Here is a 14,453-nt window from a genome sequence, read left to right as displayed (position 1 = left end):
TTTTCTTCTTCTCCACAGCATATCGTACATAAAAATTTATTAGATTTTGATATCTTAGTCCGTTTTTCTGCTGCTAGCACAGAACACCTGAGCGTGGGTGATCTATTATAAACAGAAATGTATTTGGCTTCCGGCTTGAAGGCTAGGAAGTCCATGAGGCTGGTACAAGAGCCTTTAAAAAACAAAACAAAACCAAGTTGCGTTCTGATTCACATGCATTCACTAGACCTGCCAGTGAGGTTCCGTGTATTTCCACGCGTGCATACGGTGTGCTGGACCGAATCTAACCTCCCGCCTGCCCCGCACGCCCGTCCTGACCTCCTGCAATGGTGTCATCCGAGAGAGGGGCCGGCTGCAAGTCAGCCAGGGGCACCCCGACAGCTCACCCCGCCCCACCATAATGCGCTCAGCCCACTCTGGAGGGCAGCGTCCTGGGGACCTGGTCACCTTACACCAGGTCCCACACTGGATGAGGGGCACACTGGACCCATAGAGATGAGCCCCGTTTTCCCTTGCCTGGACCATATTTTTGGTGTCAAACACTCAGCCTGGCTCTCAACTCCAGAGGTTTCCTCCCATGTTTTCCTTAAGTATGTTCCACAAAGGCTTTGTTTGCTTTACCTCAGGAAACCTGTAGCTACCGTTTAGAGTCTCCCCCACCCCTCCTTATTCCTTGTTATTGATGACATCTCATCAGTTAAGGCCCCAAGTCTTTGTGCAGAGGGGCCACACGGACACTGCTCCCCTCACAGTTCATGGAACGCTCCATCCCGCACCTGCCGGGGCACAGAAGGTTCTGGCAGCCGATAGTGCGGGACCCCGTACCCCCTTGATGGCTGAGCTCAGGAAGAGTGAGGAGCGGAAGGAAATCCGCGACCCGGCTCGGTTCCCTCCGTCAGCCCTGTACTTAGAAGTAGCTAACCTTCCGCGGTCTTCCGCTTTCTGCGGGTGAAGCTCGGGACCCTCATTCCCTTTAGCTGTGGATCGCGTTTTCCTTGATGTTTCCTCCCCCCAAAAGGCAGTTGGCACAGATTTCTGGCAAATATGTGCGTTCTTCTTTGTTTTAAAAACTGTAAAGTTTAAACTACCAGTAGGTATGTTCTAGGATGTGAGTCCAAATTGTACAGCTGTTTCCTTCTCAGAGTGATTTGTTTTTTTCTCTGCTCACAGTTTGCTCCCTGCAGCTCTGTGCAGTAAGCGATGTTAAATGTCAGGCTGGGGTGGAGGCAGTGCCAGTATTCCCGCCTCGCGGTTCGCAGCGCCGGGGACCTCCGCCGTACACACGTGGCCCTGCAGGCGGCCACGCCCATGCCCCGCCCTTTGGCCATTCACTGGACTTAGCCAACGGTTTGCAAGACGGAAAGGACTGGATGTGTAGACCTGGCTGCGTGCTGGGAAAGGCGTGTTTGCCCCGGAGTTGTGCCCGGCTCTCGTGGGCCCCGGGCCCCGGTGGGAGTGACTCAGGATGCTCTGGGCTAACCGTCACATTCGCACACTTTCTCGTGTGCCCCGTGCGGGGCCGTCCCCGCAGGCCTTGTGGGGACTGGACACTGGGGTCATCGTTCCACCGGTTTGACGATAACCGGATCACCCTACTCGGAAAGAAAGAGGGAATCCGTTAATTCCCCGCCTGGTACTTCAGCTCTCAAAACATTGGAGACGGCGTTGGTTTATTGCGTTTGCTTTGTGATCTTGAGCGCGGCAGATGCAGCTACCCAGCCCCGTGGGGTCGTTCTCTGCAGCCTTCCCTGTCGACGGGGAGCGGCTGCAGGGACGGAGGAGGAGGAGGAGGGCCCAGTCACGGGTGCCGGCCATCTGGAGACGCCAAGACTTCCCTGGTGACCGGGTGAGGGTGTGTGTGTGCGTGCGCGTGTGTGCGTGTGCTTGCCTCTGACTTCATCTTGCAGATCGTAATCTTTCCTAGGTAGCACCCGGCCTTTTCCCGACAGGAGGGTAATCGCAGAGCTCAGCTTCCCTTTCCCTGTCGCGACCGTGACATTCCGGGTGTGGACTCCTGCTGCCGCGCTCGTCTCTTCTGGGGTTGACGTGCGTCCTGGCCTCCGTGCTTCTGCGTGAAGGACGGGACCGTCGTCGCGCACCGACGAGCAGCGGCAGACGCAGAGGCGCCGGGAGGCTTCTCCCTTCTGTGCTTGTGAGCAGAAAAACGAAAACGCCAGCGCCTCCTGGCGGCCGCTCTGCAAAAGCAGTGCAGTCCCTCTCGCTTGCGTGCCCCTCAGCCCCCGTGGCGCTCGGCCCCTCTCCCCGGGGCCCCAGCTCAGCGGCCCCCAGCCGTGCGCACGGTGGTCACCCCTGGGCCGCCCGGCCCCGCGTCCGGAGGGCTCTCCACCCCCCCCCCACTGCCCACGGGTGTCACCACGCGCACGCCGCGCCCCGGTCTGCACCCTCGCCTGCTTCCCCAGCGTCACCTGGCCTGGCCAGACAGGAAGCAGGCCTCACCCCGTTCACGCACGCGCACACAGGTGTGATTACACACCACACGAGCACAGGCGTGCCGCCAGCACCGCAGCGCAGCCACACAGCCACATACCACAACCACACACGCCACGTCACCCACATTACACGCGCACAACCACATATACACAGCACACACTCACCACACACCATCCACACACAGCATCACGTGTGCTGTGCGTTACGTGTGTAACACACACCGCACACTGCACACCGCAACACAGGACCCGTCATTACATCTACAGCTAAGTGACATGCCCCATCCCCCCCCCACACACATACATACAGACATACACCCGCCACACACGGGTCACACCGCACACGAGCTCACACCCAGACCCCCTGGTTTTAGATCCGCGAGCCTCCCCGTCCTCTCCGAGCCCGCCCGGGGTCCGCTGGGCCGGGCTCGGTGCGGAGCGCCTGGCGGCCCTGCACGCCCTCGCCTCCGGGCTGCCCCCAGCTGGGGCAGGGGTGGGGTGTGCCGGTCACTTCACACTAGTCCCTCCCTGCCTCTGTCCCTGCGTGGTCACGTCCCAGATCACAGCTGACCTGAGACAAGCGTGGTCACCCTCACTGCGAGCCGCAGTGCAGCGCAGCCCGGGGCCGAGGCGGGAGGCGGGAGGCGGGAGGCGGGAGGCGGGAGGCGGGAGGCGGGAGGCGGGAGGCGGGAGGCGGGAGGCGGGAGGCGGGAGGCGGGAGGCGGCATCTGCTGGGGTCTGCTGGAAAGGGCTTTCTCTGAACCCAGGAGGACGCTTGGGAGTGGAGGAGCAGCCCTTCCGTGTGTGTGTGTGTGTGTGTGTGTGTGTGTGTGTGTGTGTGTGTGTGTGTGTTGTTGTTGTTTTGTGCTGGTCCTGAGGCTTGAACTCAGAGCCTGAGCCCTGACCCTGAGCCTCTTTTGCTCAAGGCCAGCACTTTACCACTTGAGCCACAGCGCCACTTCTGTTTTTTTGTTTTTTGTTTTTGGTAGTTTCACGGAGATGAGAGTCTCAAGGCCTTTCCTGTCCCGTGGCTTCGAATCCCAGCCCTCAGATCTCAGCCTCCTGCGTAGCCATGGGCGCCACGCTCTTCCCACGTGGAAGAGGCAGGGTGGCTGGGAGTTGGTGGCCAAAAGGAATCAGCCCGTGCCTTTGTCTTGTGTTCCCAATCTCCCGGTCCAGCGGCGCACAGGGTGGCAATCAGTGTAAACGAGAGTCAGCGTGGGTGCAGACCGGCCCGAGGCAGTGGGGGCCCGTCGTGGTACTGGTCCCTCTGCCCCTCCTTGGCCATTGGTGTGGGTGCTGGGTGGTTGCTGACGAGGGTTGGTGGCGGGGGCTGAGTTCTGCTCTGACCCAGTGAGAGCCAAAGGGGACGTGTGAAAGAATCAGGTCACGCCTCATGATTCTGACGTTGGAAGTTTTTGGAACTGGCAGGTTTTACGGGAATGTGTTTGGCTCAACAGATTGCAAATTAGGAACTGGCAACTGGCATTAGTTCTGATCATTACTGACAACATTTTAAAAGAATATGTAAAGTGGAATCGTGGCAGGTTCCAAATTCATGTTCCCATAGCAATGTCCACGCAGCCACTGTGCGCCAACGGAGTTACTCACGGCTTGCCGCTGTTCACCTCGGGGAGCCGGTGTCGGGCCTCACAGGGGGGTTGGGGTGGTGTTCTCAGGAATGCCTTCCAATCACCATTCCTGGTTCTGGTGGACTCTTCACCCTTTCCCTCTAGGACTGGCTCCACCTTTGGGTGGTGTCAGAAATGCAGCCGGAAATAGAAGGAAAACCAGATTCTCACAAAGCCAAAGCCCTGCCTGCCGCCGGCCCGAGAGCTGAAGCACTGACTGAGGTTTCTAAAGAAAAGGCCAAGGAAGAAGCCCGCCCGTGCTTGCAGGCAATGACTTGGGCCCTGCCGGGCTGACTTGGGCCTTGCGGCGGTAACTTGGGCCTTGTGGTCTCAGCAGAGGAGGCTGGGCCGAGGTCATGTGACTCGTGTCGGTGAATGCCTAGCGTATGGCTGCTGTTTGCCTCTATGGCTGCCCCGAGTGAAAACAGGCAAGGCTCACACCCCGTGTCAGCCAGCAAAGCGGCAACCACTTTGTCCTGTCCCGTGTCCTCCACCTCTGGAGACCGTGATGAGTTACAGCAGTGCAGATCGACCAACCGCCGCCTCCTTCCCAGCCCCTTGCCCTGTGCGGGGGACGCCTGCTTTGTCACAGGTGTTAGGATTTCTGTTATTTCTTGTCTCACTCTCAGATGACGTCTCTGTTACCATCCTGGTGTTCTGCTCTGTGGCTTGGCTTCGTTGTATAAACTGCTGCAGGTTTGGAGAAGGCCTCTTCACTGGCCTCCTGTGCCCTCCTTCCCTCCTCAGCCTCCCTCCTGTCCACGCGCTCACCTGCCCCCCTTCCCCTCCTCAGCCTCCCTCCTGTCCACGCGCTCACCTGCCCTCCTTCCCTCCTCAGCCTCCCTCCTGTCCACACGCTCACCTGCCCCCCTTCCCCTCCTCAGCCTCCCTCCTGTCCACACGCTCACCTGCCCTCCTTCCCTCCTCAGCCTCCCTCCTGTCCACACGCTCACCTGCCCTCCTTCCCTCCTCAGCCTCCCTCCTGTCCACGCGCTCACCTGCCCCCCTTCCTCTCCTCAGCCTCCCTCCTGTCCACGCGCTCACCTGCCCTCCTTCCCTCCTCAGCCTCCCTCCTGTCCACGCGCTCACCTGCCCCCCTTCCTCTCCTCAGCCTCCCTCCTGTCCACGCGCTCACCTGCCCTCCTTCCTCTCCTCAGCCTCCTGTCCACGCGCTCACCTGCCCCCCTTCCTCTCCTCAGCCTCCTGTCCACGCGCTCACCTGCCCTCCTTCCCTCCTCAGCCTCCTGTCCACGTGCTCACCTGCCCCCCTTCCTCTCCTCAGCCTCCTGTCCACGCGCTCACCTGCCCCCCTTCCTCTCCTCAGCCTCCTGTCCACGCGCTCACCTGCCCCCCTTCCTCTCCTCAGCCTCCTGTCCACGCGCTCACCTGCCCCCCTTCCTCTCCTCTGCCTCGCACCCGTCTGCTCTCCTGCTCTGCCCAGGCTTCATGGGGAGTTGTGTGCGAGCACTGCACTGCTGCCTCGCCCTTTTGTGCAGGGAAATTCATCTGGGCATGGGCGAGCCTCGCTTCCATGGCAGAGGTCATGGCGTTTGTAAGGCCCCTTCAGGTTCAGCCTCGAGTGCGTGGTTATTTTGGAAGTCAGCACATGCATTAGGACAGTGGCTCGGGGACAACAAAACCAAACCAACCACCAGGCCAGTAACATTCCTTGTCCCGCTTGCTGTGTATTTCAGATGTCTTTAGATGTCTCCATCACTCGAGCAGACCAGGAATGAGAGAAAGTAGAGAGGAAAAGCTAAGAGTCCCCTTTCCCCTGGGCTCCTGCTCTTGAACACATGGCAGAGTCCTTCGCTCATGTCTCTTCCACACGCTTGTACCTGAGTGTGCCCCCCGAGCTCACGAGAGGGCACGCGCATGGGAATATTGCCAGCAGTGAGGCAGACGGACACCTGCGTTTCAGCAGTCGCTTGGTCTGGGACAGCCGCGTGGCCTGGGCGGTTCCTGAACCTTGTCAGCGTTGTGCAGAGCGAATGGGAGGCAGCTTCGCTGGGCGCTTCCGCCCCTCACCCAGGGCCTCGGCCGCTTGCCTGTCTCCTCTGTGTTCCGGCTTCCGTTCTGCAGCTGGAACACTCTCCATGGGATGGCATGAGAGGTACCTGGCAGGGTGTGTGTGTGTGTGTGTGTGTGTGTGTGTGTGTGTGTGTGTGTTGCAAATCCCATAAGAGGAATCCTGAAACCCTGCAAGTCTTCTCACGTCACTGTCCCCGTCTGTCCTTGAAGCCGTTCCCCGCACTCCAACCCCAGAAGACTTGCATAAAACTGTAAGACGTGGGTGCACCCGGGAGGAACTGTCCGTGTGTTTCTAAGTTAGTTTGGCTCATTGGTGACATCATAAGACCACTGTCGCCTAGGCGATGGGATGTGTTGCTATGGAGACCACAGGCTGTGTGATCACACAACTCCCGCATGTTGACACGGAGAATGCTCCTTTTCCTCTGAACAGCAGGCTGGTGTGTGTGTGTGTGTGTGTGTGTGTGTGTGTGTGTGTGTGTGTGTTATTGTTTATAATATTAGAGTTTGAAGTTTTCAGTATAAACTATTTGGAAATAATTTAGACATTTACAATACTGAAATTTGGGGGAAGCGTTACTACCTAGTTGCATGAGGAGCGGCCCTTATGTTTGGGGGTGCTCACTGGTGGAGTCAGGCTCCGAGACCCTGGGGAAGCTGAGAGGAGTGAGATGCGGGGGAGGGGACCCCTCACCCCACCTCCACGGGCTGAGGCGCAGTGATGGGCGCCTCCGTGTGGCTCTCACGGCCCTCCTGGAGAGCTCTGGTGTGCACCCCACAGGACACCGGCCCAAGCCTCCTTTTATGAAGACAGGACCACGGCACGAGGCGTTGCTCACGTTTATACAGGAGTGCCGGTGGTCACCCCTGTGGAACTATGTGCACACACCGTCAGTCCTCGCTCCTCGGGGTAGTTGTATTGTAAAGTCACTGAGAACACCAAAGAATCCAGTACGGTAGACCGGGCTGGAGGAAAGCACAAGGCTAGCCTCCTGACAGCCTTTGCTTACGCCGGTTCCAAATAGTCCTTTTCCAGAACACAGCCTTGTTTTACCAACATCCTACTTAGGACACTCACTGCATTGACCATTGACGTGGAATCTCCATCGTTCTGTCACAATCATTATGGCTGTCACCACAACTGCTACTGTTACCATCTCTACCAAGTCACCGCCAGCACAATTCTAGCCATCCTTATTACTATCAAAATCACCACCACGAGTTCTACCACTACTGCCACAAGTCCCTACCACCACCACCACCACCACCATCACCACCATCACCACCGTCACCACCACCACCACCATCACCATCACCACCACCACCACCATCATCACCGTCACCACCACCACCGTCACCACCACCACCATCACCACCATCACCATCACCACCACCATCACCACCACCACCACCACCACCACCACCACCACCATCACCACCACCATCACCACCATCACCACCACCACCACCACCACCACCATCACCACCACCACCACCACCACCATCACCACCACCACCATCACCACCACCATCACCACCACCACCATCACTACCACCACCACCACCACCATCACCAACACCATCACCACCATCACCACCACCATCACCATCACCACCACCACCACCATCACCACCACCACCATCACCACCATCACCACCACCATCACCACCACCACCGTCACCACCACCACCACCACCACCACCACCACCGTCACCACCACCACCGTCACCACCATCACCACCACCACCACCACCATCACCACCGTCACCACCACCACCACCACCACCACCACCACCACCATCACCACCACCATCACCACCACCATCACCACCATCACCACCACCATCACCACCACCACCACCACCACCACCACCATCACCACCACCACCACCACCACCACCACCACCACCGTCACCACCACCACCATCACCACCACCACCACCACCACCACCACCACCACCATCACTACCACCACCACCACCACCATCACCAACACCATCACCACCATCACCACTACCATCACCATCACCACCACCACCACCATCACCACCACCATCACCACCATCACCACCACCGTCACCACCACCACCACCACCACCACCACCACCATCACCACCACCATCACCATCATCACCTCACCACCACCACCATCACCACCACCATCACCACCATCACCACCACCATCACCACCATCACCACCACCACCACCACCATCACCACCACCACCACCACCACCATCACCACCACCATCACCACCATCACCACCACCATCACCACCACCACCACCATCACCACCACCACCACCACCATCACCACCGTCACCACCACCACCACCACCATCACCACCGTCACCACCACCACCACTGTCACCACCACCACCACCACTGTCACCACCACGACCACCGTCACCACCACCACCACCACCACCACCGTCACCACCACCACCACCACCACCACCATCACCACCACCACCACCACCACCGTCACCACCACCATCACCACCACCATCACCACCATCACCACCACCACCACCACCACCACCACCACCATCACCACCACCACCACCACCACCATCACCACCATCACCACCACCACCACCACCACCATCACCACCACCATCACCACCATCACCACCACCGTCACCACCACCACCACCACCATCACCACCACCATCACCACCACCGTCACCACCACCACCACCATCACCATCACCATCATCACCTCACCACCACCACCACCACCACCATCACCACCATCACCACCACCATCACCACCATCACATCACCACCACCATCACCACCATCACCACCACCATCACCACCATCACCACCACCACCACCACCATCATCATTAACATCACTACCACAGCGTCATCATCATCACCATGACCACTGTTAACGTCATCATCAACGTCCACCATCCCTACTACCATCAGTCACTACCGCTGTTCAGGTCACCAGTAACGTGGCTGTCATCGTTATCATCCGTCTCCATCACTGTGACCGTCGTCACCACATCAGCGTCACCTGACATTCAAAGTCGTCACCACCACCACCATGGTCACACTCACCATCACCATCCATGTCACCATCACTGCTGGCCAGTCCCCCCCCCCCAGTCTCACTGTAGCATCACCGTCACTCCGTCTCCGCATTGCCGTGCCCGTGGCCATCTCCGCGAAGGCCCCTCTCCCAGCTCTCTGATGTCCCCTCAGGCGGGACTGAGCTGCTCAGGAAGCACGCCTCCGCCTCGTGGGACCAGGAGACGGGGCGAGTCTACGGCACTGCGCTTAGCGGCTTTCATCAAGGCACATGCGCCGAGAAAAAGCATGAGAATATGAGAACACAGCCGCACACGGGGCAGCGGGACAGCCAGACCCCCCCCCCCCCCCGCAGACGCCGTGGGTCGGAGCCGCTGCGCGCCCCGGTCTGCGTGATCCACGCAGCGCTGTTTCTTCCCCGGCTTGGTACAGCGTGAGCGCACAAAGTGCAGTGTTTGTCTTTGAAGTCAAGTCTTACTTCAGCGGGATGGTGAGGTTCCCTGGTGGGTTGGTGCTGGGGTGGGGATAGAGAAATCAAGAAGCAGACTCATTTTTCTAAGCACAGATGTTCCATTCCCTTTGTAGGACCAAATTAGACCTTAAAAAAAAAAAGCCCACCAGATATTATTATTAAAAGAAACTGTCAAGTTCCGTGTTTTATCCTGACGATATTGCTTGTACACTTGTACGGACCACGTAAGGGTGTACGTATGTAGATGGAGGCCTTGTGAGTCTTTCAGGCAGAAAGCACTGAACTTAGCGCATTTGTCAGCGATTTATTTAGATGCGGTTTGACGCTGGTGAGCAATCAAAACATTTCCATCTGTGCGGCAGGGAGAGAGAGCCCGGATACAAACCCGCACACCTGCTGCGAGCGCCCGGCTCTGTTTACTGACTTCCTGAGTTTTCTGGCCTCATTTCCTGCCTTGTCACCAGAATCCTACCGGGTATCCTTCCAGAACTTTCCTGTGCACTGCGCCCACTGCCCTGCTTCACGTCCCGCTGCCCCGCCTAGAGGCGAGGGTTGTACATCCATGCGTTGTGTGTTTATTGAGCTCCTAGCTCCTGCCAGACACTCGCCTAGGCCTGGGGGAGACAGTGAAGAAGAAATCACAGCAAAGAGGCAAGAGATAGACAAGAAAATGGACTTAAGAACTGTCACTGGTGCCGGGGTCTGCGTCGGGAGAAACGGCACCAACCCACACCCAAACGCCAGCAGCCCGCCTGCGTGTCTGTCTCCTTCCCGTGCCCACCATGCTTAGGCCTGAAAGAAATCCTTCACTTCCTGTGCAAATCCGGACTCCATCGCCTTTCCATCCTCACTGCCGAGGGCCTAGGACAGGGTTGTGGGTGTTCAGAGAAAGCCTGAAACCGAAACGTGTGACGACGCCACCGATGGAGGAAAACCTGGAGCTTCTCCGGAAATCCGGTGGGGACTGAGCCCCAGCGATCTCGCCAGCCCTCGGTGACTCCTGATTCCACGCCAGGAGTGAAGCAGCTGAACGCAGGGCGGTGGGGAAGGAGCGCGGGCGCGGCGTTGGGCTTCCGCCTCGCTCAGCCTGGTGGCGAGCGTGTCAGCAACAACTCCTGCGGCACCAACACAGAGTCCACACACGAAAGGCTTCCCACGACAGACTGTGAGGCGCCCGCTCCTGGGCTGGAGATCCGTCCACTCCCCCTCCCGCGGGCGAGGGCCAGGCAGGAAGGCACTGCTGGTGAAAGGCGGGCGGGGGGGCTGCACCCCCTCTTGCCCTGTAGGTGGGCACGCAGGTTGGGCTCCGGTGCGCTGCCTGGGCCAGCTGCCCGTCCTCTTCAGTGGAGCCCCTGGGACTTGAGCAAGTCGAGGGACGGGAGGTTTCCCATCTGTGCCTGGCACGCCGAGCCCCCCGCCCCCACCACTCCTTCCCTCTGGACAAAGACCAGTCAGCCACTAAGAAGAATAAACTGAATCTAGACACTCAAATGAACGGAAACGCGCATCCTACTTGAGCAGCACACAGGCCCAGCGGTCTATGCACAGATCAAATCGTGACATGGCATTTTGCAGGGTCCTGAGAAACAAGGGCAGCAGCCGGAGAGAAGGTGGCCTGGGCATGGACATGGACCGTGGGCCCCGGACCGTGGGCTGTGAACCGTGGACTGTGGCTTCCTTGGACAAAGACCCCAGGAAGCTAATGAAGACCATGAGCTTACAACACAGAAACTGAGTCTGAATTCGCGTTTGAGACAAATGTAGATTTCTTTGAGTTCACAAAACAACAGACATTTATGAGTTCATAAAAGGCCTATCTTTATTCAGTTTGGAAATCATCGTTGGTCGCCATTTCCTACCGTGCACACGAACGGCATCGAGCCCGGGAGACGGGCCGCTAACCGTGGGCTGTGACTACATGGATGTACCTTTGGCAGTGGAGTGCGTCACTCGACAGTGAGTTCAAGATGGTGCTCGTCTGTTGGATAGTTTTGGGGGGGGGGCTATGCGGAGCTGTGCAGACAGAGATGAGAAGGCATTCTTCTGTCATGGGCATGGCGGAAACTAACAGATTCTCTTCTGCAGAGGGATTCTCGCGTACAGGGAGGAGGCTCCGGACCTGAGCAGTGCAGGAGGGCCACGAGGGTTTGGGAAGACCAGATCGGAGTCTCTGTGCCCCCCCCCCCCCACCACAGCGTGGCTTCAGGGTGGGGGACAGCCAGGCGCGAGGGGCTGGAGCCAGTCAGGCACGGCCCGTAGCTTTGCGAAGGAGCTTGGCGTTCGTTCCTCTAGGTGCCACAGGAATCAGCGGGCATCTCAGCACTGCAGAGACAGACGGCCTTTCTGGAACAATACAGAGTAGGCTCCGTGCCTCCCTCGAGAACGCACGGAGATCCATCCCGGCGGAGCCCCCAGAGCTGAGGGGCGCCCCTCCCCCAGCCCCGCCCTGGGACGCACTGCGCGGCGCTGGCTGTGACCGTGGGGCGAGGTCTCGGGCACGAGAGAGCGTCCGGGTTTGGGGCTGGTGGCCGGCTCGTCCGCAGCCTTGGCCAGGCCCCCTGGGCCGTCTCCCGCCTCCCTCAGGACGTGTCCTCCGTCCCCCGCCGCCACCCGTGGGCTCCAGGGCCCCCCTCTGAGTCCTGAGGCTGCAGCACGCGATGACGCGCAGCTTGGCCTACAGGGCTGTTTTTGAACTTGGTCTCGAGAGGGGGCCGTGCAGGGGCGTGGAGCAGGCCCGGCGCCTGCCGCGGATCGGCCGGTCGCCCTCTGCAGTGCGTCCCTACAGGGCTCCCGCCGTCTCCACTCTCCTCTCCTCTTCCACCGGGTTATGTCTGCATGGCGGGAGAGGGGGTGGGGGAGAGGAGAGGTGAGACAGAAAGCGGGGATGACGGGCAGCCGGGCAGAAGTCCTCGCTCTCCAGGGTCCTGAAGGAGGAGACGCTCGCCGGCGTCTGGAGAGGAGGGCGCCGCGCCACGGTGCCCTTCACGCCGGCCTGGGAGCGGGCGCGCAGCCCCTTCCTGCCTTCCCACCTCCCTGGCTCCCGCCGGCAGGACCTGTCAGGTTGCCCTGACCAATCGGCCCCTCCGGACTGCTCGCCCAGGGCCAATGGGGACGCGCTCGGGGAGACTCAGTCAGGAGCCGAGGGGGGAAGCGGGTTGCTCAGCAACCCGGCTCCGCGAGAGGGAGATGCTATTTTTACACTGGACGGCGGCGGGGCGGTTGCCGCTGACTTCACAGCTGCAGCCTGGGCAGCCCGGGCCCTGCCGGGGCCCCAGGGAGTCCCGAGGACCGGGGGCCGGTGGGGGGGGGGGCGGCCCACAGGTGCGCGCCTCTAGGTCGGCCTCTGGGGGGGCGGCCGCCGCAGGGAGCAGCTCGGCGGCTGGGCGGCCTCAGGGCGGCAGCCCGGGGCCCACGTGGCCCGCGCCCAGCGCCTCAGACCCTGCTGCCCGCGCTGCGTGGTTTGGGTGCCTCTCACAAGACCACCCACCGCCCACGGGACTGGAGACGGGGGGGGGGCGGCAGCGTGGACCCCAGCGCGTTCCCGCACATCTGCACCCCGGGCCCTCGCTGCCCCGCCCCCCCATGGCCCACCGGGTGAAGTCAGCCATGCGGCCGCCCGCGGGGCCGGCCGTGAGGGCGCGGAGTGGACCAGGGCGGAGGGCCAGCTCCGGCGGCCACACGGCCGGATTCTGGCAGTTACCGCTCCGTGTCCCCCCACCAGCCCCGTGTGTGCAGTGGGGGTCGGGCCCGGGGTCCGGGACGGCGCCTTCCGCTCGCCGGCCGGCGCTGGGTCTTCTTCTGCCTCTCTTCCTGGGAGACCGCATCCAACTTCAAACCCGGTCAGTCCAAGCACAGCTGTTTCAAGAGCCCAACTCAGCTTCCCATCGTCAGCTTGGGTTCCAAGTCCAGGATACACCTATGTCCCACGACCGCCGCTGCGGTGATTCCGACACCAAAGGCTCATTCAGCCTGGCCCTGGGAAGTTTCGTTGAATTCTGGGGTAGCTAGTCAGTTCACGCTGTGCATTCGGTGTTCTTTTTGTGCCCCCGGAACCACAGAAAAGGCCCGTTGTCTTGTCCTGACTGTAGATAGTTCAGTGGACGTTTGGTGTCTTTCTCAGTTGTCAGCCCGTCAAGCGTTTACTGGGGTGTGTTTGCGTGACGCGTTGAGCCGCTGGTCCCGGGCGGGAGCACTGGCCGCGCCCTCCACCCCCAGGCGTCTCCGGGGGTCCCGGGCCGGCCGGAGCACTGGCCGCGCCCTCCACCCCCAGGTGTCTCCGGGGGTCCCGGGGCGGGAGCACTGGCCGCGCCCTCCACCCCCAGGTGTCTCCGGGGGTCCCGGGCCGGAGCACTGGCCGCGCCCTCCACCCCCAGGCGTCTCCAGTTCAGTAAAGATGACACGATCGCTCTTCCCGCTCCCGCACGGCTTGAAGGTCTCCCGTCTGAAATGCTTGGGCCGGTGTGGAAAGGCTGCTCCCCCTCAGGACGCCCCCTCTCCCTCTCCCCCCTCTGGTTTTGACTCCTTGGAGGGTAAATGTGAGCTCCCTGGCCCCCACCGAGCAGGAGACAAGCCGCCACCGTCAGCGTGGGATTTTCCGCCGCGCAGCGACAGGGCGGAGCCCCCTAGTGTCTGACCGAAGCCCCACAGCGCAGAACGGCTGGGGGGAGGGCGGGGGGGGGAGCCCTGCTCTCGAGGGAATGAGTGGATGGGCGTTTGAATGAATACACGAACGCGCGTGAGCGAACGGATCATTCAGGAGCGAGTGAGCGTTGGGTGCACGAATGAGTGGACGGACGAGCAAGGAAGCGAGCCACGGAACAAGTGAACT

General features: G+C 60.4%; 2 protein-coding genes across 2 annotated transcripts in view; both read left to right on the top strand.

Moving 5' to 3' along the window:
- Pde10a (phosphodiesterase 10A) overlaps nt 1–14,453 on the top strand; it is a 267,542-nt gene that overhangs the window by 19,411 nt on the left and 233,678 nt on the right.
- Nucleotides 7,422–8,662, top strand: LOC125357482 (basic proline-rich protein-like; the record flags this gene model as incomplete). The annotated part of the gene is made up of 2 exons (XM_048354420.1): nt 7,422–8,073; nt 8,265–8,662. Coding segments are annotated over 2 exons (1,050 nt in total), but the record flags the coding sequence as incomplete, so codon positions are not given.

Source organism: Perognathus longimembris, chromosome 9 (assembly GCF_023159225.1).
Source record: "Perognathus longimembris pacificus isolate PPM17 chromosome 9, ASM2315922v1, whole genome shotgun sequence".
In the NCBI taxonomy this organism is placed as follows: domain Eukaryota; kingdom Metazoa; phylum Chordata; class Mammalia; order Rodentia; family Heteromyidae; genus Perognathus; species Perognathus longimembris.
Note: the sequence above shows the minus strand (reverse complement) of the source record. Positions and strands in the feature narration are given on the sequence as shown.